The sequence below is a fragment of the Protopterus annectens genome, chromosome 1.part0 (assembly GCF_019279795.1).
Source record: "Protopterus annectens isolate FY-2018-M chromosome 1.part0, PAN1.0, whole genome shotgun sequence".
Taxonomy (NCBI): Eukaryota; Metazoa; Chordata; order Ceratodontiformes; family Protopteridae; genus Protopterus; species Protopterus annectens.
The window spans coordinates 1317010715-1317033510 of NC_056725.1; the positions used below are offsets into that span (position 1 = coordinate 1317010715).

Consider the following 22796-nt stretch of genomic DNA (forward strand, 5'->3'; position numbering starts at 1 on the left):
ACAGATATACAATAATACAGATAAACAATATACCAGTGAAGAATATCTGAAGATATCAAAATGTCAAGTGTCTTATGCACACTTGCATCAAGGACTTGATAACAAATACATTGATAATTTCACGCTTACTTCACGCTTTGATGGCAGGACAAGCCATTGCATAATTATGAAATCTCTAATAAATTAACTGCCTGAATGGGAGTCCTACAGTTTGTCACCTGATAGTTAGTCAATGCTCAGAATGTCAAATCTAAAGGTTGCTGACATCCTGTCATAGCGGCAAGATTCAAAGAAGAGTGAGAAAGTGAATGTAGCATTTGCTTCACTTTCTTTTATCCAAGGTTGTGCAGTCTCAGAGTGTAGGGGGCGGGGCTAAGCTCGAAAAATGTTAATTGTGATTTGTAGCTTTGGGAACGCTATTTTTACTAGTAACTTCCCAAAATTTTAGATATTTTGGATTTGAATAATCACATGTTGATTAAATATCAAGTGATTATTCATAGTGGACCTGCATGAATAACCTTAAAAGTTAGTAGAATGTGAAGTTTTGGTAACATGAAATATTTTCTTGGTTTCTTTTTTAAACAAACAAAACAAATACTTAGTAGAACAAAGTCATCTACACTGTTCTACTAAAAAAAAAAAAAAAGGTCTTCAGCGCCAACTGAAGACCAAAAAAAAAAAAAAAAAAAAAGGTCTTTAATGCGGAACTATGTTCCGCATTAAAGAACTGAGCTCACTCTGCCTGCAATGAGATGTGATGCCTTTACAATACAATGTCTAAAAACGACAGAAAAGTTAACTGTACTTTCTCTAAGTGCATGAATGTGTTTGTGCTTATGTTTTATATAAATACCCAGTCATTAGGAGGAAAAGCAGACACTGCATAAGTGCACGAAGCAACATTACGCATAAAAAGTGTGCGATTCTGACTCTTAAGAAATATAACAACTATATAAGTACAGGGAACTATTAAAAACAACAACATAAGTACAGGGAACTAAAACCCTTGACTGTAAGCCAAATCCCACTTCTATACAGTGCCCACATGGTCAGAAGCAGGTGTGCGCCCCAGAATTCACCAAGAGTTCAGATGGAATCCAAGGCTGAAAGCGTTAAATCGCCGAAAACTGCTGCTGGTGTTCCCTGAACCCAGCAGCTTAACTAGAACTTGGCAGTTCATGAAGTGTAACTGAATGAAGTCGATCCAAGCATGTCCCGCAGCAAACTTGCTTTTATTCTGTGCCTGGCAACAAGTGGGCCGCTTCTGCCGCATTCCTTCCTCTAGGGAGAGGTGCCTGATAGGGATGTGGTGGTGGGGGGGGCTGCAATAAACACTGAGCTTCTCGTGTTTAATGCATTACAGTTCCGCATTAAACACGAGAAAGCTCCCAGCTGCGCTTTTTGTAATTTTTGATTGGCCCGTATGCCAGGTATACGGGCCAATCAAAAAACAAAACAAAGCGGAGGCTGGCCGGCAGGGCAGGACTCGGGATCAGGCTACTGATCTCGGGACAGTCCCGCCCAAATAGGGACGTCTGGCAACCCTGATGCTAGATAACATTTCAATATTAATAACAAATCGGAACTCAAGTCCATGTTGCTGTGTATTTCGGATTAGGTCTGGAAATTCTACCTGATCTGGTCACATAAAAAGTTTGACTGGGCTTAGCAACAAGGACAGTCTCTGGGGAATTCTTCTCAATAGGAACTTTGGGGATTGCATCAGGATTATTCGAGGTAAGTACACTGTCCTCTGAAATCTGAGCAAGTGTAGGGTCACGCTGAGAAATAGAATCTTTGGCATGGGCAATCTGCTGCATCACTGGTTCAGAGACTAGAAGTATATGTCTTTGGTTCCTTCTGAAATCCATTCCTTCCGATTGTACAATAGAAGATCTCGGTTCTTCACAAATATTTTTGATAATTCCAACTCGGTCATATCCTTTAGATGTCTGCATCCTTACCTTGTGTTAATGGTCTAAGAGGTTTGCTAGATTTATTGTAATACAACTTTTGTGACTGACATTTTTTCAAAAGAGTAGTCTTGACCACTCTGTTGTTCTTAGCATTTGGAATCAATAATTGTTTACTGATCAGCAAGGTTGTTCTTGTTTGCCTAGACATTAATCTGTCAGCAGGTGAACCAAGCTAATTATCTTGAGGAATGCTTCTGAGATTGAGTAGGTTAAGATAAACATTGGTACCATCTCTCTTGGATTTCTCTAACAAACATTTTGTGCTTTGAACTACATGCGCAGCTAATTCATTGGACTGTGGATACTCAGGACTACTTGTAACATGGACAAAGTCCCAAGACTCAGCAAATTTCTTGAACTGCTCATTGTCAGATACAACTTTGTGTGGAATACCATGGGCAGAAAAAGGTCTGTTCAGTTTTCTAATGACAGTGCTGGGCATTAAGTTAGGAAGAAGGTCAATTTCAAACCAGTTTAAGTACGAATCGACTAACACTAAGTAATGTTGACCATTCCTTTCAAAAATATCAGTAGCAACTGTTAACCATGGTAATTCAGGAATCTGGTTTAGCTGAAGTGGTTCTTTTCATTGATGCAATTTAGTACTATTGCATATAGAACATGTTAGAGTTTCCTTCTCTGTATCTTTTGACATAGGAGGCCAAGATACTATGCCTTTTGTCCTTCTTTTGGTTGAATCAGTACCCGGATGAGCATGATACAAACTCTTGATATATTCTTGTTGTAATGCTGAAGAAATAACCACTTTAGGACCTTTCATGATGATTCCATCTTCCATCATGAACTCGCCTCGGTAAGGAAAATATTTCTAAATGCCAGGTAGTAAACTAGTTTTTCACATTGGCCAAACTTGACTGATAAAATGTTTCATCTTCTGGAGAACAGGGTCTCCAGGTGTGTGATTTCTGAGTTCATTAAGACATGATGAGGAAAAATGTTTGACTTCCATGAGTCCCATGACCTGGAAGTTTGCTTTCTCATTGTCAGGCTTTTCTGCTGTTTGTCTAGGTACTATGGACAAAGAATCTGCAAGGTAAAGATATTTCTCTTTTGTATTAACAACATTGAAATTGTAGTTTTGCAATTTTAACACCATGCGTTGCAGATGTGCTGGCAAATTGGCATACTGCATTTCAGTTTGGGTTAATATTCTGGAAGCATAGGCTACTGGTATGCCTTCTTGAAGACATGCTACACCAAGACCATACTTAGAAGCATCACATGAAAGAGTAACTGGTTTGTGAACATCATAATATCTCAATATGGGTGAATTGGCAATTTTCTGTTTCAGAAAGTCAAATGCTCTTTGGTGTTGCACTAACCAGGACCAATTTACATTTTTGTGTGTCGACTCACATAATGGTGCTGAAAGCTCACTCATGTCTGGGATGAACTTTCCTAAATAGTTGAACATACCCAGAAAACGTTGCAAAGATATGACATTGTCTGGAACTGGCATCTCTATAATTACTGCTTGCTTAGACAGATCTAGTTGTAAGTCAGAACTAGTAAACAAATGACCCACATAAATTACTTCTCTCAGCCTGAATCTACATTTTTGTGGGTTCAGTTTAAGGCTGACATCACATGCGCAGTCTAGAACTTTCTTGAGGTTTCTATCATGTTCGTCTTCACCATTGCCCCCTACAATAATGTCATCTACTGTGATAGCACATGAATAACCTGGAAAAATTTGTTCCATTGCATGTTGAAATACATCACTAGCAGAATTTATTCCACATGGCATTCTCAAGAATCTGTACCTTCCAAATGGTGTACTCAAAATAATTAAAATGAAGATTTGTGAGCTAGAAAAATTTGCCAAAATTAACATTTTGCATCTAAGATTGAAAAAATAGTAACATTTAACATAAGAGCTGCAATTTCTTCTACTGTGTGTGTGTGTGTGTGTGTGTGTGTGTTGGATGATGAAGACATTTAAGCACTTTGTTTAAATCTCTCAGATCAGTGCATATTCTCATATCATCTGAGTTTTTTTTTTAATGAGCTACGACCATGGAGGATACCCATTTAGTTGGTTCTTTTACTGGAGTTATTACACCTAAAGTCATCATTTTGTTTGGTGCTGTTTTCACTTTGCTCTGACTTGCTACTGGAACCTTCCTGGCAGATCTGACAACAGGGCTTACTTCATGGTTTAACTTCATGGAATATGTGACTGGTAGTTTACCAAGCTCATCTTTGAAAATATCAGCATATTCACAAAAAATGGTCGGTGTAAAACTATCCTGGTTGTTCAGACTTATATAGTGGACCTCTTTATTAAATGAAATCAGTTCCATTCTCAAACTCTTTGAGGCCTAACAATGACTGCATGCATCTTTTGACTATATAAAACTGCAAGTCATAGCAGTTCCCAGAACTACTGTGCCATCAGTTTGAATCTCTTCACCACCATAAGTAACAAGTTTCGCACATTTTGCTGAATCAGGTTCTTCACCAGCTTTTAGTTTGGTAAACATTTGTGCTGATATAACATTGCATTTGGATCCAGTATCTACTTTAAGCTCTACAGGTTTTCCATTAATCCATACAGTACAAAATATTTCACCCTTTGCTGCCAACTGATAAACTATTGTATTAACAGTTTTAGCAATCACAGAGACGCCATCAACATAGAAAGTTTGCTCATGGCTTTCTATGTGATCTACTCACTTCTTTGGATGCTGTCATTTAATAAAAGTATGTGCCACTTTAGACTTGAAAACCCTCTTGAAATGAACCCATTTTTTACATCTGTAACATTGATGACTAAAAGCTAAGTACTTTTCTTTTTTTGGTTCATGGTTGCATAAACAATTATGACAGTTAATAATGTTGTTTGTAGTGGCTGCATTCAGTTTATGGTTAGAGTTAGAAGCTGCCACATCCTTTGGTTTTTAATCTACATTTGCACCCAATCTTATGTTGCATACTATTAACATTCACACACTGTATACATGCTTTTCTCATTCATAAACATATTTGTTTGCTTCTCTGTAAGCTCGTATATTTGGCAAATCTCAATGGCTTTACTCAGTATTAAATCACTATCTCAAAGCAAAATCTTTCTTATTGCGTCATTATTAACACCACACCCAAGTCTGTCCTTTAGCAACTCATCTCGCAAATGACTAAATCTGCACATTTTAGCTTTATTTCTCAAGTTAGCAATATACGCAGCTATAGTTTCACCAGACTTTTGATTTCTTGTGTAAAACATGTGCCTTTCCATTGTAATATTCATTTGAGGGTTACACGTTTCTCTAAATTTACATTTTAAGCACTCAGGGTCTTCTCACATTTTAGCCCGTATCACAATATGGTGGTTCTCCCCCTCCCCTGCATACACGGCAGGTCATACAGAAATGAGCATTCCCTCTCAATGTCTTCTGAGCCTTTTAAATTAAGAAGTATAAAGGCTTTTGTATGTGCATCTTTATCAGAAAAAAGCAGCTTGTAAGAAAATATCATATTCCTGTTCAAACACTCTCCAGTTCTCAGCAATATTGTTATCAAACACTAGTCGTTCAGGTCTGTGAAATCCTTCTGCCAAAACAACAAAATATGTTTAACCATAAGCATGGACCAGGTAGTTGTAGTTATGTTTGAATGCACAACAATTACTTTGAAAATGTTTCACTTTAACTCTGCAAACACTGTGAATATTCCATAAACTTCAGACACTTCAAATAACTTTAAGTAATGAGAAAAAGTAGTATACTGTGAATAAATATGGCTGTTTTAGCCTTTTTGTACATTTTAAACCCTTCAGAAATTATTACAAACACTTTTTATTTATTTCAAAACTTTTATCAATTATTTCATTTATCTTAATAATTATTTTGAATGTTTTGAATACTTTGCCAAATAAGTGATGACTGCAAAATCGTTTAAACAAATTTAAACACCTTGAATAATTGCTGACCTGTTTGCGAGTTCACTCTGGTATATTCTTCCACTTTTAACTGTGTGCCTCTTGGCTTGTGTGTTGTTTCCACTTTGGCTTCCATTCTGACACCATGTTGCTTGTCTCATGCATTCAAAAGAGACGATGAAGCGTATGGGTTCAAGATATTTATTTTACATAAACATCATCAGTAACTGTATTTATATGTATTTAAGCTAACTGATTCACTCATTACTTGAAACACACTTGCATGTGCATCTCCATACATGTCTGCACTCAGTCTGGCTGACTGTACAAATGGCACTGTTCTTGCATGTGCTCAGTACTTATATCCACATGCTATCTAGCTACAGTGGCTGAACAGGAACAATACACTCATGATCTACAATGGCTAAGGCATCTGTCTCATTTTCTGAAGCTGTATTGGTGTGAGGGTTCAAATCCAATTAAATATGTAGAAATTTGTAATGCGTACTATCAAGTTTTACTATGCTTGTACAGATTTTGCATGTGTTCCTCAGTTTTAATATCTTTTTGTATTTGCCTACTTTTAATTCTGGTTTTGCTCAGTGTGCTGCCTCCTAAAAAATAGTTTGGCTAAGCTTATGTTGTTTGCATGAAACACAACATTGTGGAAACGGGGGAAAAACAGATTCCTAGAAATCAGACACCCAAAAAAATAGAAAACAGATACATTCAATTAATTCTCTTAGCCATTCCAAAAAAAAAGCAGCCTGGAGTACAGATGTGACCGGGGTATAGTAACAAGCATTAGCAATGTGCCCTGTGTTTATAATATATTAATATATATAATATAATATAATATAATATAATATAATATAATATAATAATAATATAGGTTATGACAACAATAATATATATGTTATTTACAATCGATTCATTTGCCCCCCCCCCAAAAAAAAAAACACTCCAAACAAGCACTACAACCCTGGGGTCCAATTACTATTTCTACACATATATCAACCACAATGTAAAGTGTAATATATAATGCTATGTGCTCCCTACTCATGGACAGGGCCACTTGGTGGTGCTCACTGCAAAACTCAAACAGCGAAGTACGCTCAATAAGGGCACTTGTATTGCTACACAGCTAGGCTTCCAAACAGCCTACTGCTATTAGGCTACTAGCCTCAGATGAGACTATGAAGCAATGTACCTATGCAAGCCTCACAACCACTTGTCTCCCACATAGCCTGTCAATATCATCTACTATAAGTTCATCTGCAGTCCTGCCATGGGGCATGTGACAAGTACTGTGTTCTGTAGTCTGTGTCCTTAGATAGATAGGAGTTCTATTCTTACTGCAGTCAACTGAATGTATGTCTGCCTACACAGTAGAGCAGAAGTATGTATCCCACAGTTATCTCTCCAATGCCATAGCTTGCCAGTTTTTTTCAGACTTGCACAAGCCTACACATCCATTTCATGCAGGCTCTCAACCTCTTATCTCCCACATGGCCTGCCAGTGTCATGTACTATAAGTTCACCTACAGTCCTGTTGAAATAAAACTTGTGCTGTGGTATAAATGATAAGTACGGTGTTCTGTAGTCTGTGTACTTAGATAGGTAGGGTTTCTATTCCCAATGTAGTCAAATGGGGGGTTGTTCTGTGTGTGTGTGAGCTGTTGCTGGACTTTACAGTGAGCCTTTTACAGCAGCCTGTGGCACACTGTTAACATGTCCTCAACAGATGCTGCTGATGTCATCATCTATAAAGTGCTGTCTGACACACTCCAAGTCAGACTTGAGCTGTGGTGCATGTGTTAAGTACTGTGTTCTGTTGTGTGCATACTTAAATAGGTAGGGGTTCTATTTTGACTACAGTCAAATGGGGGGATTGTGTGTGTGTGTGTGTGTGTGTGTGTGTGTGTGTGTGTGTGTGTGTGTAAGGGAGTGTGTGTGAGCTGTTGCTGGACTTTACAGTGAGCCCTTTACAGCAGCTTGTGGGACAATGCTATCTTGTCCTGGGAAGACAGACATCTGTCATTACTACGTTATACAGTAAGCAAAAGAAGCTGCTGTCTACAAATACAAAAGTGAGAACCCAGAACTGGAAGATCATCTTCCTTCACCTAAGCAAGCAAATAAGACAACTTGTGCAATTTCTAACCCCAACCCTTATTTTATCTTTTATTTTTTTGTATTTTTTTATTTTTCTTTCCCCCACAGCAAAGCAGGATAGGCCAAGCCCACAGGATCCATCTGCCCCCACTCCACTGGATATGGCACTGAGGATCAGCACATCTGAGCCACAACCTGGTAGCAGCCCTTGTGCTGCCCGTGCACTAACTGGCCCTTCAGGTACTTTTGCCCTGGAGGACAGGCCTGTCATTCCCTGTGCAGCTGTGGAAAACACAGAACAGGGCATCATTATAAATAAAAGTCTTCACTATATTCAACTTTTAACTCTTACAATTACTCACTGAAAGTGATACTTACACATCTGTGGGTGTCCCTTGCCCGACATTCCCTGATTCAAAACTTGAGGGCGTCCCTCTTCCTCTTCCAGAGGTAATGAAAATTATGTCTGCTTTGCTCACCTGTGCTGGTGATACCTGTTGCATTGCATTGGTTAAGGCCCTGGCAACACTATTCCAGGCTGCAGATTTATATTCTGAGATGGAATAGTCCCACGGCAACAATCTGGGGCCATGCTCTGTAACTAGGAGTCCAAAAATATGTTGGACTCCTGGACACCTCAACACTGTGCCAAAAAGTGCACACCCTTTCCAGCAACTGCAGACATGCCTGCTATAATTCAAACTCAATGTTTAGTGAGCATTTCCTTTCAATTGCAGTTTATATGGTACTGTTGCCCACCTATTCCATGTCTCGTGCTTACTGAGAGTGCACTGATTTTGGATTTGCAACATTTGAAAATGTTGTGCATTGCTTACCATCATGCAAATATGGTAGGTGAGGGTGTGCACTGTTGGGCTGCATGTTTGCGACATAGTAAGCAATGCACAACATGATTTCTAACTGATTAGGTATATAGGCACTTGTGTAAATGGGCTAGTCAAATTTATCATATATACGGTTCTCCTACACCTGCAGCTATTACAACAAGAAAATTGAAAAAACAGTTGTGTGTCTTGCACTATATTGCTATAATCTGCAGTCTCCCAACAGTAAAACTAAACTTGCACACTGTGTACTAGATACCCATACCATCTCCACTCCATCCCTACACTTAGCTGCTGCCACATTAATAGTGAGATAGATATCTGCTATATTAGTAGTTATTGTAAGGTTCTTGCTGTTAACCTTAGCACAACAACACTTAGTATGGTTGCGTGATTTACAATATTTTTATTGAATGCATCCGTTTTCATATGTGTGGCTGTCTGGGTCCTGTCTACAACCTTGGAATAAAACTAAATGGCAATAAATACATAATAGTATCCTTTGTGAAGTCATCCATCCTTGATAACTATCATATTGACAACACACCCCTTAGAACTGACCCAATAGTCAGGGGCTTAGGGACACACATATATAGTAATCTAGCCTTTGACTATCACGTTTCTCCAGTAGTGAGGAAATCATTCTATGTTGTGCAACTTATAAACAAAGGTATGGCATCTAAGTCCAAGGAAGTCATTGTTCCACTGTATTCAGTATTCATCAGACCTATCATTGAGTACAGTGCCCCCTTTAGTATTTACTTAACCAGGCATATCTAACAATTGGAATGTCCACAGAAGTTCCTCACTAGAAGAATACAGAACACAAGTAAAATGTCCTGTGCAGACCACCTCAAAGACCTATCCCTGTATTCTGTCTCCTACAGGCTTTTGAGGGGAGATATATGCCTGGCATACAGGGAATTTTCAGAGCCCATTCTGCTGGATCTACTGCAAATCCACAAATCAAACAACACCCAAATTACCCATTCTAAAGACTTAAACCTTGCCTGTGATATAAATAGGACCTGCTGGAGAGACAGGTATGTATCCCGGAGACTACCCTGCCTATGGTATAGGCTCCTCATCCATGTGAAGAAGTGTTCCTCCCTAATCCAATTTAAGTGCACCTTGGACAATTGGATGGGGAACTGGAAATGCATCCCTGGTTTGGCACCTATGTCTCTAATGGACACAGGCAACCTGTAAATGGTTCATCACCCAGGCCCTGTTTAACCTTATCAATGGTATCGGAACGTATTACAGATTTGGGATGCTTGGTTAGGCATAAAAAGGCCCTTATGGTCGTTAGTCTAGTAAACACCTATAAACCTATGATGCTATGAACCTGGGTGGCCCCATTTCTCCAGTATGTGCACTGCTTCACATTGTGTAGACCAGCTAAGAATAGGATGTTTATGCCAAGCAGCACATCACTCAAACACTGGCAGAAAAAAAATATAAAACAAGTTAATTAAAACACAAAAGACTACCCACAGTTTTGTGGAATGATATTTGTATTATATATTTCACCTCTTTCTTGTAAAATGTGTGGTTTATTGTGAAATCATTGAAGATAGCAGTCGGTATATCATGCCGTATACATTTCTGTTCTGTACTTCATACCTTTCAAAAAATGCATGCTTGCTTTTTGCCCTGGAATGATCTATGTTCACTATATAGGTTTCACAATCAATAACACTTGGGTGAGCCATGAAACCTTCTCTACGCATTCAGTGAGCATTAATATTCATGGCGCGATATTGCGTGATGCTGTGTGATGCGCTGCATCACATACGTGAATATACTCTGTGTAGGCTCTGTGTGGAACCTACAAGATTATTCAATCCCGCAGAATGTTTTTTATTGAATCTGTTGTATTAATGAACATAAATTTGGATTTGAAGTTTTTGACAGTTTTTTCTTGTGCATGTGTTTTCCTATACCTTCTCTGTTAATCTTTTTGTATATCTTCTCTCTGGAAATTCTGGGCTTCTTGCAGTTTATATGGTACTGTTATAGTAACAATTTATAATTATTTTCTTATCTTCAGGAGTCCACTATATCATCTGTATGGCTCTTTTTTGGCCTGTCTTTTTTGTGAGTTTTGTGGATCACTATTTCCTTATACAATGGGGGGGTATCCTCCCCCTGGGCCTGGCCTAGCCCCATTGTATGAATATTTCCATGCCTTGAGGATTCTACACTGTCATTTTTCCACTCCTGGCATCAGTGCACCTACCAGGTTGGGCACTTTTTCATCCTGGGACTTGTGCACCCAGCTTTCTTCTTTGTTTTTTAACCTACTTCTGTCCATTATATATGCTGTATAAAATACAGTCTATATGTCAGTGTCATCTTGGTGACATTTTGTAAAATCAAGGTCCACCTCATGAAGATACTCACTAAAACTTGTGTCTGAATTCAAATCCAACAATATAACTCTTCTTTGCTTGTTGATTTTATCATCTCCCCATTTGGACCCCTTATCCTATATTGGATATATCATTAGAGTCAGTGTAGAAATGATGTTATTGCATTAATGGGGTTAGTGTGATACCATTCCTACAGACAGTACATAAACAAAGGGTATATATATATATATATATATATATATATATATATATATATATATATATATATATATATATATATATATATAAAAACAAGGTCATATCTCTTGTCTCAAGAACATTTCAGCAGTTACAAGGAAAATTATGTTTGTAGTTGTGACATTAAATATAGACAATCATATGCATCTAACTTGATCTGTTTTGATAACAAAAATCATTTTAATTTCTGCCATAAATTACCATACATACTTACTTCCATATATTACTTCCAACATAAAAAAGCTGGGATTACTGAATGACAGAAAAATATAAATAAGTGCAAATCCTGTTCTGTGAAAATGACTCAGAGATACTGTATGGTATGCTTCTTACACAAAAAATGCTCTTAGATTAAGAATTGTATTACTTATTTTTACTTCTTCCTTGATTTATTTTAATTAAGCAAAAATGAAGAACTATATCAACAATGATGAGACCATCTCAGACAATAGTAAGTGATGTCAACATGATGCTTACTAAAGCCTGGTTTGATTGTCTTTGTTATCCTTAGGTTTGGACGACATTCTCATGATGAACTGTCAATTTTGGCGCCCTTAAAGCAATGCTGCAGGTAAGCAAATGCTTCTCTTTGTTTAATACCCTTCCATATGAACATTATACCAAAAGTGATAACTTACTATGACTATGTAAAATATTTGTACATACATTTCTATTTAACTGTCCTCTTGCTGGAATAAGAGTATTATTTTATAAACAGTGTTAGATGACATCATATTGATTTATGTATTTATTTGTGTATGTTGACTGGAAAAGTCTGACTGGACAGAGTCCATTTTCAGCAGAGGCCCAGAGAGAAAAGCTCCATCACAATATATTTGCATAAAGTGATTTCAGACATTTCTCAAAAAAAAGTTACATTTCTCTGAAAAAAAAAAAAAACATAACAAGGCAAGTATATACAGTAAAGTATTTATATCAACATATATAAGTCTATACAGTCCTGGTACCTCTAGAATCTTGCAGAAAGCAAATGGGTTTATACTATTTCAGTACAGAAAGGTTTACAAAGAGTTCAAGTGATACAACGAAGAGTATATATGTATATATATATATATATATATATATATATATATATATATATATATATATATATATATATATATATATATATATATATATATATATATATATATATATACACACACACACACACACACACACACACACCCACATCAACATTTTTTTCCTTATGATGGCTATTCTATGAAAGTATTTACATTGTTAAAATAGTTTCATTTTTAAGCCAGATCAACTCGGACATATTACAGACTGCTCCAGTATGTGAAAAAAACATATCACTATGAAAAACATAAAGACCATTCCTTAACAAATCAAACTGTTAGTTCATTGCTAGTTACAGAACTCCATTAACACCCCTCCAGAGATCATAAATATTACCTTTACATCATTGTGGGGTTAAATATCAAACCAAGTTCCTTCTTACAAGGGATTTCTATTATCCTAACCTTGATTGGTATCCTTTCACCTATAAAAATTGATTTGCTCAGTGTTTCTTAGACTTTGTTAATATATTTATTTATTTATTGCCATTTGTTAACTGGGTTTGTCCAACTGGGCTTGTGACCCATTTTCATTGGAGACCCAAGGAGAAAAGCTCCAGTAGTACATTTTAAACAAGTACAATTTTAAACAATATTGATATAATAGCAGTTATAGCAAAAAGATTCACATATGTTGGGTTACATGCATAAAGTTAAAATTGCATTAAAAAGAAGCTAAGTAACAATTTTACATTGATATAGTTCAATAGATCAACAATAAAAAAATTTTGTTTGTATAAAATTATGCAAATGCATAGTAGACACATTGGAGAGAGAGGTGTAACAAGGTACTAAGTATGGTCATTTTGAGGGTACATAAAGGGAAGGAAGACTATGTAGGGTCATGGCGAGGGCAGGTTCTGGAATTGAGAAAATAAGCTTTTAGTTCATTTTTAAAGTGTGAGGTGTGAGAGATTGAGCGTAAGTCAAGGGGAAGTTTGTTCCACGCATGGGCAAGGGAGTGTTTGTAGAGTAGTTTGCCTGCTGACCTTTTTGGGTGGTCAATATCAAGTAATTGTTGGTTAGAAGTATGGAGTGTCCAGGATGGGATGTAGATGGAGACTAAGGAAGATAGAGATGGACAGAAGGAGGGTTTATAAAGAATAGAGTGTAGCATATGAAAATGATAAGATAGCAGAAATTGGGGAAGTTCAAGCCATTGAAGAGAGTTTAAAGAAATGCAGTGATATGAGCTGTATGGGGAGTTAGTAATGAATCTGTCTATTTTATGGTAAGCTTGTTGGAGTTTGTTTACAGTGGAGGCCTGGATATTGCTAAGAACTGGGGTGGTGTATAAGAGGGAGGGGAGGAGGAGTGCCTGGCCCAGAGTAAGTCTAGATTCAGGGGTTAGGAAATTTTTGTTCCGATATAGCAGATCTAGTTTCTGTTTTTTTTTTTTTTTATACATTGGAGTATGTGTAGGTTGAACTTTAGTTCATCATTGATAATGACCACTAGAAGTTTTGTGTGGGTGTCAGGTTGGATAGTTGTATTGTTAGAAAATGTAATAAAAAAGGAGGTTTTGTGATGAGAAAGAGAACGGGGAAGGAAAAGTAAGAGTTTGGTCTTTTTGGGATTTTAGATCAATAGGTTGTGAGAGAGCCATTGTTCAGTGGATAGTAGGGCCTGTTGGGTCAGGGAGTGTAGTTCAGGAATGTTATTTGAGATGGATACAACTATGGAGTCATCAGCATACTGACCAAGGGAGGATTCTTTGCATGAAGTGTAAAGATCATTGGTGAAGATGTTAAACAAAAGGGGTCCCAAGATGGAACCTTGCGGAACACCAGTGGAGATGGGAAGGAAAGGTGAGGAGGATGAGAGCCATTTGACAGATTGTTCCCTGCCAGATAGGTAACTATTAAACCAGGCAAGTGCAGAGGGGAATAGGTGGAGATTTGTAAGTCTGGATAGTAGTACAGGATGAGAGACAGTATCAATGGCTTTGGAGAGATCTAGGAAGAGACAGGAAATGAGTTTATTGCTGTCTAGGGTCTCTGCAATGATATGAGTGAAGGAGAGGAGGGCAGTGGTGGTGCTGTGGTGAGGATGAAATCCATGTTGGGTAAGGGTAAGTAAGTGGTGTGTAACGAGGTGATTGAGAAGCTGTGAGTGAATGCATTTTTCTAATATCTTGGAGAGGGGGGACAGAATGGCAATGGTTTGGTTGTTTGAGGGGTCAGTGGAGTTTCCACCTTTATGAAGAGGGATAGTGAAGAAAGATTTCCAAAGGGTGAGGACAGTTGATTCCAGAATAGATCAATTCATTAGTATAGATATAGGATAGGCAATTGAGTCAGCAGCAAGTTTGAGGAATGTAGGAGATAGATTGTCAGTAGAAGGACAGCAAGGTTTTAGCTTGAGTAGTAGAAATTTGATGTAAGTAATGGGAACTGGCTCAAAAGAAAACAAAGTTGTGTTAGTGGGACTTGGAGGGGTGGGTGTTGAAGTAGAGTTTGGCTTAGAGGTTACCAGATTTTTGATGGAAAAGACAAAGTGTTTATTCAGGAGGGTAGCTGTTTCCAGAGAGGAAGAGTTAGGGTATGGGGAGGGATTAGAGGGCTTTCCAGGATAGAGGATATCATTGAGAGTTGACCAAAATTTTCGAGGACTGGAGTTGTTGTTAAGCTGAGCAGAGCTGTAGTATAACTTTTTGTCATTAGTTGTATGTTTTTTGCAAGGTTCCTCAGTTGCCTGTATTTTTGAAGAAAAAGTGTTTGTTTAGTTTTAGTCCAGGTTTTCCAAGCACAATCTCTTTGTTTCATAAGGGACCTAGTCTCTTTGGAGAGCCAGGGAGCATGATTTCATTTTACTTTGATCTTCCTAGAGGGAGCTAAGGAGTTTAGAGTATTCATGAAGATGCTATTGAAAGTGCTTACAGCATTGTTTGGGGGGGGGGGGGTGTTTTAGGATGGACCAATCTATGTTGTGGAGAATGGAGTTAAATTGGGATGAATTGAAAGTCGATAGTTTTTGACAGTCTTTGATGAGGTGGGGTTTAGGAATATGGGAGTAGTGTCTTAAGATGGTGGTAGGGAGATGATCACTGAGGGAGTCAGGTAAGGTGGTGGTTTTGTGGCATTGGTGGGGGGAATTGGTAAAGATCCAGTCTATGATGGAGCTGGAAGTGGAATTTTTATGGAAGCGAGTGGGAGATGTTATCAGTTGGTGGAAGGCATGTAGGTGGATACTGAGTTGAGGGGAGTCAGTTGTGAGTTTGGACCAATCAATGTTGACATCACCAAGGATAAGTGTCTCATATGGTATGTTGTGGGAGAACCAGGATAGGATGTTTTCAAGAGTGGGCAGATTGTTACCAGGAGGGAGGTAGATAGAGGCAATTGCAAGTTTTTTGTGGGGATTCAGATGGCAGTTAAGGATGATGATTTCAGCTGGGAGAAAGTCAGGAATTGGGGAAGGGTATTGTGAAAGGTTAAGGTTGTTTGAGTAGAGGATGGCCACGCCACCACCTTTTTTACAGGTCTATCAGATCGGAAGACATTATAACCTGGTGGGACTATTTCACTATTTGAGATTTGTGGCTTGAGCCAGGTTGCAGATAGGGAGAGGATGTGAGGGGTATTGAGAGCTATCCATGAGTGCAGCTAAGTGACTTTATTTGCTAGACTCTGAATATTCAATGGGTAAATAGTTAAGTATTTGGATGGCGATGATTGTTGTGACTGAGGTTGGTGACTGCTAGAGGAGTAAGATGGGGACAGTGTAGAGGTAGCTTTTGGGGAGAGAAGAGGGGCCAGGGTTGGGATGGATATCTCAGAACAAAGTAGCTTTTTAGTGAGGAGAGAGTGTGTAGTAGATGCTAGATGGAGTTTGTATAGTTTTGACTTAGCTTTGTGGGAAGGTTTAAAAACCTGTATTATGGATAGTTTATATAGACTTGAGGTAGAGGTAGTAAAGAGATTAGGGGAGATAGTAAAAGATGAAGTAGTTGGATATATGTTGTATGAGTGAGAAGTTGGTGAACACAGGAGTGGGTCGGAGAGATTGGAGTGGTAAGAGGTGGAGATAGAGAGAATAAGGAGTAGTGTAGAAGATATTAGAAAATAATACATGTTGGAATAAAATATGGTCAGATAGAGTAGGTAGAGACTGTGGTATAGAGGAAGTGATGTTGACAAGACTGACAGATTAGTAAGTCGGTTGTGGCAATAGGCAGGAAGTGGAATTGTAGTGGCTAGCGGGACAGGAAGAGGAGGGATAGTTAGGTATAAAGGTAATTGTAATGGGGTGGGTGGGAATGGGGATAGGGTAGGTGTGCGAAGTGAGCCCGAGCGTAGCAAGGGCAAACAGAGTGGGGCAAGCACCCTGGTCAAGATGAAGTCAAAGAAACAATCAGAAAAACTAGTTTGAGAGACAAGGATATAACGTTTCTAAATGTATAGTCACCAGAAATAAAATAAAAAGAAATAAAATACGAGCAGGAGTAAGCTTACAAAAGGACACTGGCCTCAATCTACACAAGTAGATTTACTTGAAGCAAACCCAGTGCTGTATGGTTAAAATAAACCACAATAGAGAGGGGCTTTGGAGGGGGAGAGAGAGGTATTACAAGCAGCTAAAAGCAGGGCAAACAAAAAAAAATTAATATGTAAGAGTCTGTAGACAGTAAAATAGGGCTGGGACACTAGGAAAGGCAGTTATGAGTGAGGCTAGAAATGAATTCAGGGAAAGGTAAAGTACAGAACAGGAGAAAATACACAGAAACAGTATGAGGATAGCGGGTAACCAAAGAGAAAGGATAGGAACTGCTGGTGTCTGCTTTTCTTGGTGACTATCAAAAAATACTGTAAATTCTTGTTGTGCTTATAAAGTCTAGCATTAATTAAAATATTAGCTTATGTATTAGTCATTTACTGGGAAACATACTTCAGTGGTATCATATACCAATGCACTTGAACAAATTTTAAAACTACTTGCTAAATGCTCTAATATCCATGACCTGGTCCTCAAAATTAGAATAAATAGAATTGCTCCCAGTAGCAACACCCACTCTAATTTATACCTAAGACTCTCTCTCAGACTGTCTTAATCCTTGTCCCCTACAACTATTAAATTACATCTCTACAAGCAACCCAGTACCCTCCTAACATTTTCTAATCGTAATTTACAACAAAGATAAAACCCAAGTTAAATAAGATGCCCTTAACTCAGATTATTTTACTATTCCTCCTCAGTCAACTAGTCTTTATCAACAATTATCAAATCCACTTCCTTCAAATACTTAGGACTTCAAACAATCCTCACAAAGAATATCAATATCTATCCAGCCTTTCTTTTTTCCATAACACCCTGTCTCTACAAACAAACCATAGTGGATTTATTTATCTATAAATATCTCAAAACTAAGTATCCAAATTAATGATCAAAATGCAAATTCAAAAAATTAGCAGAGATATTCACCCTGACCCATGTCCCACAGTTCATAAAACCATCACTTCCAAGCCCAAAATAAACCAGTCACCTAATACATCTAAGCAAAAAACAAACCCCTTACTAAATATGAACTTAAGAAGTATGTGCAATAAAATCCATGACATACATGCCTACCTTGCCACATAGACTCCTGATGAAGTTATAGCGACTGAAACCTGGTTAAAACATGAAATAAAGGATAATGAGATTACCCCGAGATACAATATACTCAGGCATGGCAGACAAAACAAGCAGGCAGATGATGTAGCAATCCTCTATAAAAATCCCCTTATCATTATCTTACTTCCACAGGAAATAAATTTAACAGTGCTGAACTTCTAATAATGCTCCTAAAATCAAGAATAGGAAAACTATATATTTAACAGCAATTTAGATACCACCAGTGAATAACATTGATACTGATGAAAGCATCCTGTATTGGATATTCCAACAAATTAAGTTTGAAACTATAATGCTTGCAGACCTCAGTATTGACTGGCAACTCATAAATCCCACTACCCTCACTGAATCCATAAATTTGTACAACTTCAGACAATTAATAACCACAACTTCTAGAATCAATAATTAGATATTAGACCTGATTCTTACAAACAAACCAGACAAACTGACAAAAGTAGGCTGCCTTGTAGACAGCATAAGTGACCACCTGCCAATATATGCTATTAGAAGTCAACATAACATTGATAAACATATTCTCTATAATCAAATATGAAATGCAACCAATTTTAGCAAAGATATTTTTAATGAAACACTAAAACAATACAACTGGAAATGCATTTAGAGCAATGCTACTAGATACTGCTGCCAAACACTTTAATAACATATTCTTACAGACCTTAAATTCTGTAGCACCAATACATAATAAAACAGTAAAGTGCAACCTGTACCATGGCTAAGAAAATAAACAAACAAAAAATCATGATAAAAAAGGGATAAATGATACAAAAATAGAACTCAAAATTCCTTCCAGCAATTTAGACATCCTGGAAACCTTGCAAAACTCCATGTCAAACAGGATAAGCAACAATACCATAACAACTTACAAGACAAACATAAAAATAACCCAAAATTTTTTTGTTCATCACTAAATAAACTATTCCACCCTGGCAAGACCAACACACCCTCTAGAAAAAAAGACAATATGACAGATTGTATCCCCACACAGTTTAATTCCTACTTTATACAGTCAATATTATCTCTCCTATAATATAATAATATAATATAATAGAGCTGCTCCCTCTCTCTACCCCTATCTAATTAAAACCACACACATCTCTTCAATTTTAGTCCAGAACCTACTTCGCTCATAAGGAAGCGTCTTCTTAAACTAAAAACTATTCCATAGCTGCAAACCAGCTACTGACTACCTAAAAATGCAGCAGAAGTCATAGCCTACAGTCTACAGAGTTTAATAACTACAGACCAATAGCGTTTCTTTCTCCCTCTTCAAAATATTAGATAAATGCATCGATACGCAGCTGATGCAATACCTAACCTCATATAAGCTTCTATCAGAAACACAGCACGGCTTTAGGAACTAGCACAGCACCACTACTGCTCTACTACATTTTACCAGTATAATAAACCAACATAGAAACAATGGTCTGTTTGTGTCCACCATGTTCTTAGACTTGTCAAAGTCATTTGATATTGCCTTGCACCAGCAACTGCACATTCAGCTCTCCTGAATAGGACTTTCACAATTTTCCTTGTTTTAGTTTCTTAGTTACCTATCTGGAAGGCAATAAGCTGTTAACCTACTCATCCTTTTAGCCAGTTACTGCAGGTGTCCCTCAGGGCTCTATCCTGGGTCTTCTTCTATTTAATATGTTTCTTAATGACCTCCACACCTCCACTCGTGTTTAGTTTAGTTCAGTATGCAGATGACTCAACATTAAAATTTGTGGCCTCAACAATAAATAAGCTCCAAGACATTGCCCAAAAATCTTTCTTCTCTGTAGAAACCTGGGTCAAAGAATCAAACCTCCTACTCAACCCCAAGAAAACTAACTTAATGCTTTTTACCACAAAACATTGACAAGATCAGAAGCAATCTTTTACCATAAAGTCAACAAATAATACTGTCATTGAAATGGTAACTCACAGTAAACATGTTTTATTTTTAAAGAGCTTTTCTTCTTGGGCCCCTGCTGCCCAGTTGAACTTTATCAGTAAACAAAAGGCAGTAAATAAATAAATAAATAACAATATAAAGAAAATAATGACAAGATGTAAGAAATGTCCATCTTCCTGCCTAAAGGTTGCACTTAAACACTCCGGCATAGAATGCAAGAGCACTATTGAAAATGTAAAGCAATGTAGAGCTAAAGGTCACTGCAGATCAAAGTGTACTATACATTTTGTTCAGTTGTCAGGAAATTAATGAATAATACCTAGCAATGTACTAAACTTATCTATTAAAATATCACTCTTTCCAGTTCCAATGATAAAGCCAGTATATTAGCAGATAAATTTAGTGCTAACTCTGCTTTACTTGCACAAATTACTGACCCCACTTTCTTTGAAAAGTTAGTTCCCCTCAAATCAGCTTTGAACAAACCTTAGATCCCTATCAAAAGATAAAAATAATACTTTTGTGGGGCTACATTTAGGGGTGTTATGGATTTCTCTTTTGAAATGAGAAACTATGATAAGAAATATAGTGAGAATGAAGGCCAAGGCATAATACAGATGCATATCTAACTATCTGCTCTGTGTGGGCCTCCAAAGTCATAGAGCTAGAATTAATGCTAGAGTATGCCTAGGATTAGGATTAACATACAGGGTTGAGATAATCTTATGCATGCAGTATAAGAAAAGGTACAGGCTTATATTAGAAAAATACCTAACAAAGAACATAACCCTGGCTGTCAGATGATGACTGGGCTTTGTATTAAAGTTATGGATGGGGTTAGGTTGTCTTAAATATAGATGGAGAACATAGTTTGTTTTGGTGAGAAGGCTTTTTACAAGCATATTGCAGACCAGTAGTCTAATTATGGATCACTGCTAGGGGAACAAAATAATGGTAATACTAACATTTATTTATAGATTTTACAGTTTGTTTGCTAGGTACATGAGCTGGTCATTTGAGTCTTTTCAATCATAATCTGGGTAAAACATTAAAGCTCATGGTATATATGACATATAACTTTTCAAGGTAGACATAAAAAAGTCATAGCACATATTCAGCTGCTACAAACGGTGTGGTTAGTTGACAGGTCGTGATTAATTGACATTATATACAAGGAATTTACTATAAATTTTGCACTATTTACAAAATACACATTTTTCGCTTTGGACACAAATTTATATAGATCAGTAAAATGCTGTGCAATGCCTTAAACATAGATTCATAGATTGTTACTAGGCTAACTACCTGGGGTGCCTTTCTAAGCCTAACCAAGTTTTCCTGAAAGAATAATGATTTCCTGTATCCAAACAAGACACTGAGGGCCAGGAATTTATAAGCTACCTCTGTCCATAAGGGACATGGGTCCCAGGCCCAGAGAAAATTTCATGTTCCTCAATCACTGGTCTAGGATGTACTTAAATTGGGCAATAGAGAGCGATGCTTTACATGGATGGGAAGCCTGTTCCATAGGAGGGGCAGTCTCTGGGACACATATCTATCTCTCCAACATGTTCTGTTTAAGTCACAAAATTCAGGTCCCTAGGCCTTGTATTTCTGGTACTGTTTGACTTACAAATATTCAGGAAATTCATAATTGTGGGGTTTTCAGATTCCTTGTAAGCCAGGCATAGATCACCCCTCAGCAATCTATAGGAAAGTGAGTAGAGGGAAAGGGCTGTAAGGCACTCTGCATAATGAAGGCTTGTTACAATGTGTATTCTTTTTGTAAGGAACCTCTGAGGTCACTCTAGTTGCCGGATATCCCTAGCCAGGTACATCCGGAAGGTTGCATTGTACTCTATAATTGGTTTGATAAGGGCAGAGTACAGTGGGATAATGACCTCTTTTGACATCCTTGGACATATGAGTGAGTCAGTTGCTATCCAGTGGGTGGTAAAAGGGTTTATACATAATTTATTCACTGTGTCTATAATGCCTGAGTGGGGTATTATATCAAAACCCTTGGCCAGTTTGAGGTAAGCTGTGTGGATAGTCTTGCCCTCATCCATTGCTTTTGTGACCCTCTCAAAGAAGTCCACCAGATTTAATAGGCTTGATCTTCCTTTAACAAAGCTAAACTGTGATGGTTCCAGCATTTGCAGATTACCTATGTCATTGTTTATCCTGTCCATGATGATTCTTTGCATGGCTTTAAATATGAGGTTGGTCAGACTTAAGGACCTATAGTTACCTGAATTGGTGGTTGGATCTCCTTGATGGTAGCTATCTTCCATTGCTTGGGCACAAAACCGATTATAGGCTCCAGTTGAAAAGTGGTTCACATGGCCCAGAGAGGTCATATTTATGCTATTTAGTAAGCATGAACCAAACCAGAGAGAAACCGCAATACCAAAGAACCAAATAAAAATGGAGGTCTAACCAGCTAATGCAGGAAAACAACACCAACATGTCCAGTATAGAATAAATATATTTATTTGATGAAAGTAAAATAAATAGAGGTTAAGCACTTATTGGCCAGCTGAGTCAGCTGAACTGACTCTCTTCCTGGTAACCAGGATGCACTATTGCCTCGGAGGAGAGAGCGAGATGAGATGCGAGATTCAACAACTACCCAAATATTCTTATCCAGGGCACTAACTCTCAAGCGGATAACAGTGAAAACAAGGTGACTGTTTGATTAACCATATATCTTTGAAAGAGTGGCTCAAACAATGTA

General features: G+C 37.7%; 1 protein-coding gene across 1 annotated transcript in view; it reads left to right on the top strand.

Moving 5' to 3' along the window:
* LOC122797833 (extracellular serine/threonine protein kinase FAM20C-like) overlaps positions 1–22796 on the top strand; it is a 719407-nt gene that overhangs the window by 640958 nt on the left and 55653 nt on the right. Inside the window, exon 10 of the mRNA XM_044066357.1 lies at positions 11961–12020. Within this exon, the coding sequence (XP_043922292.1) occupies positions 11961–12020 (60 nt within the window). The remainder of the gene's footprint in view (positions 1–11960; positions 12021–22796) is intronic.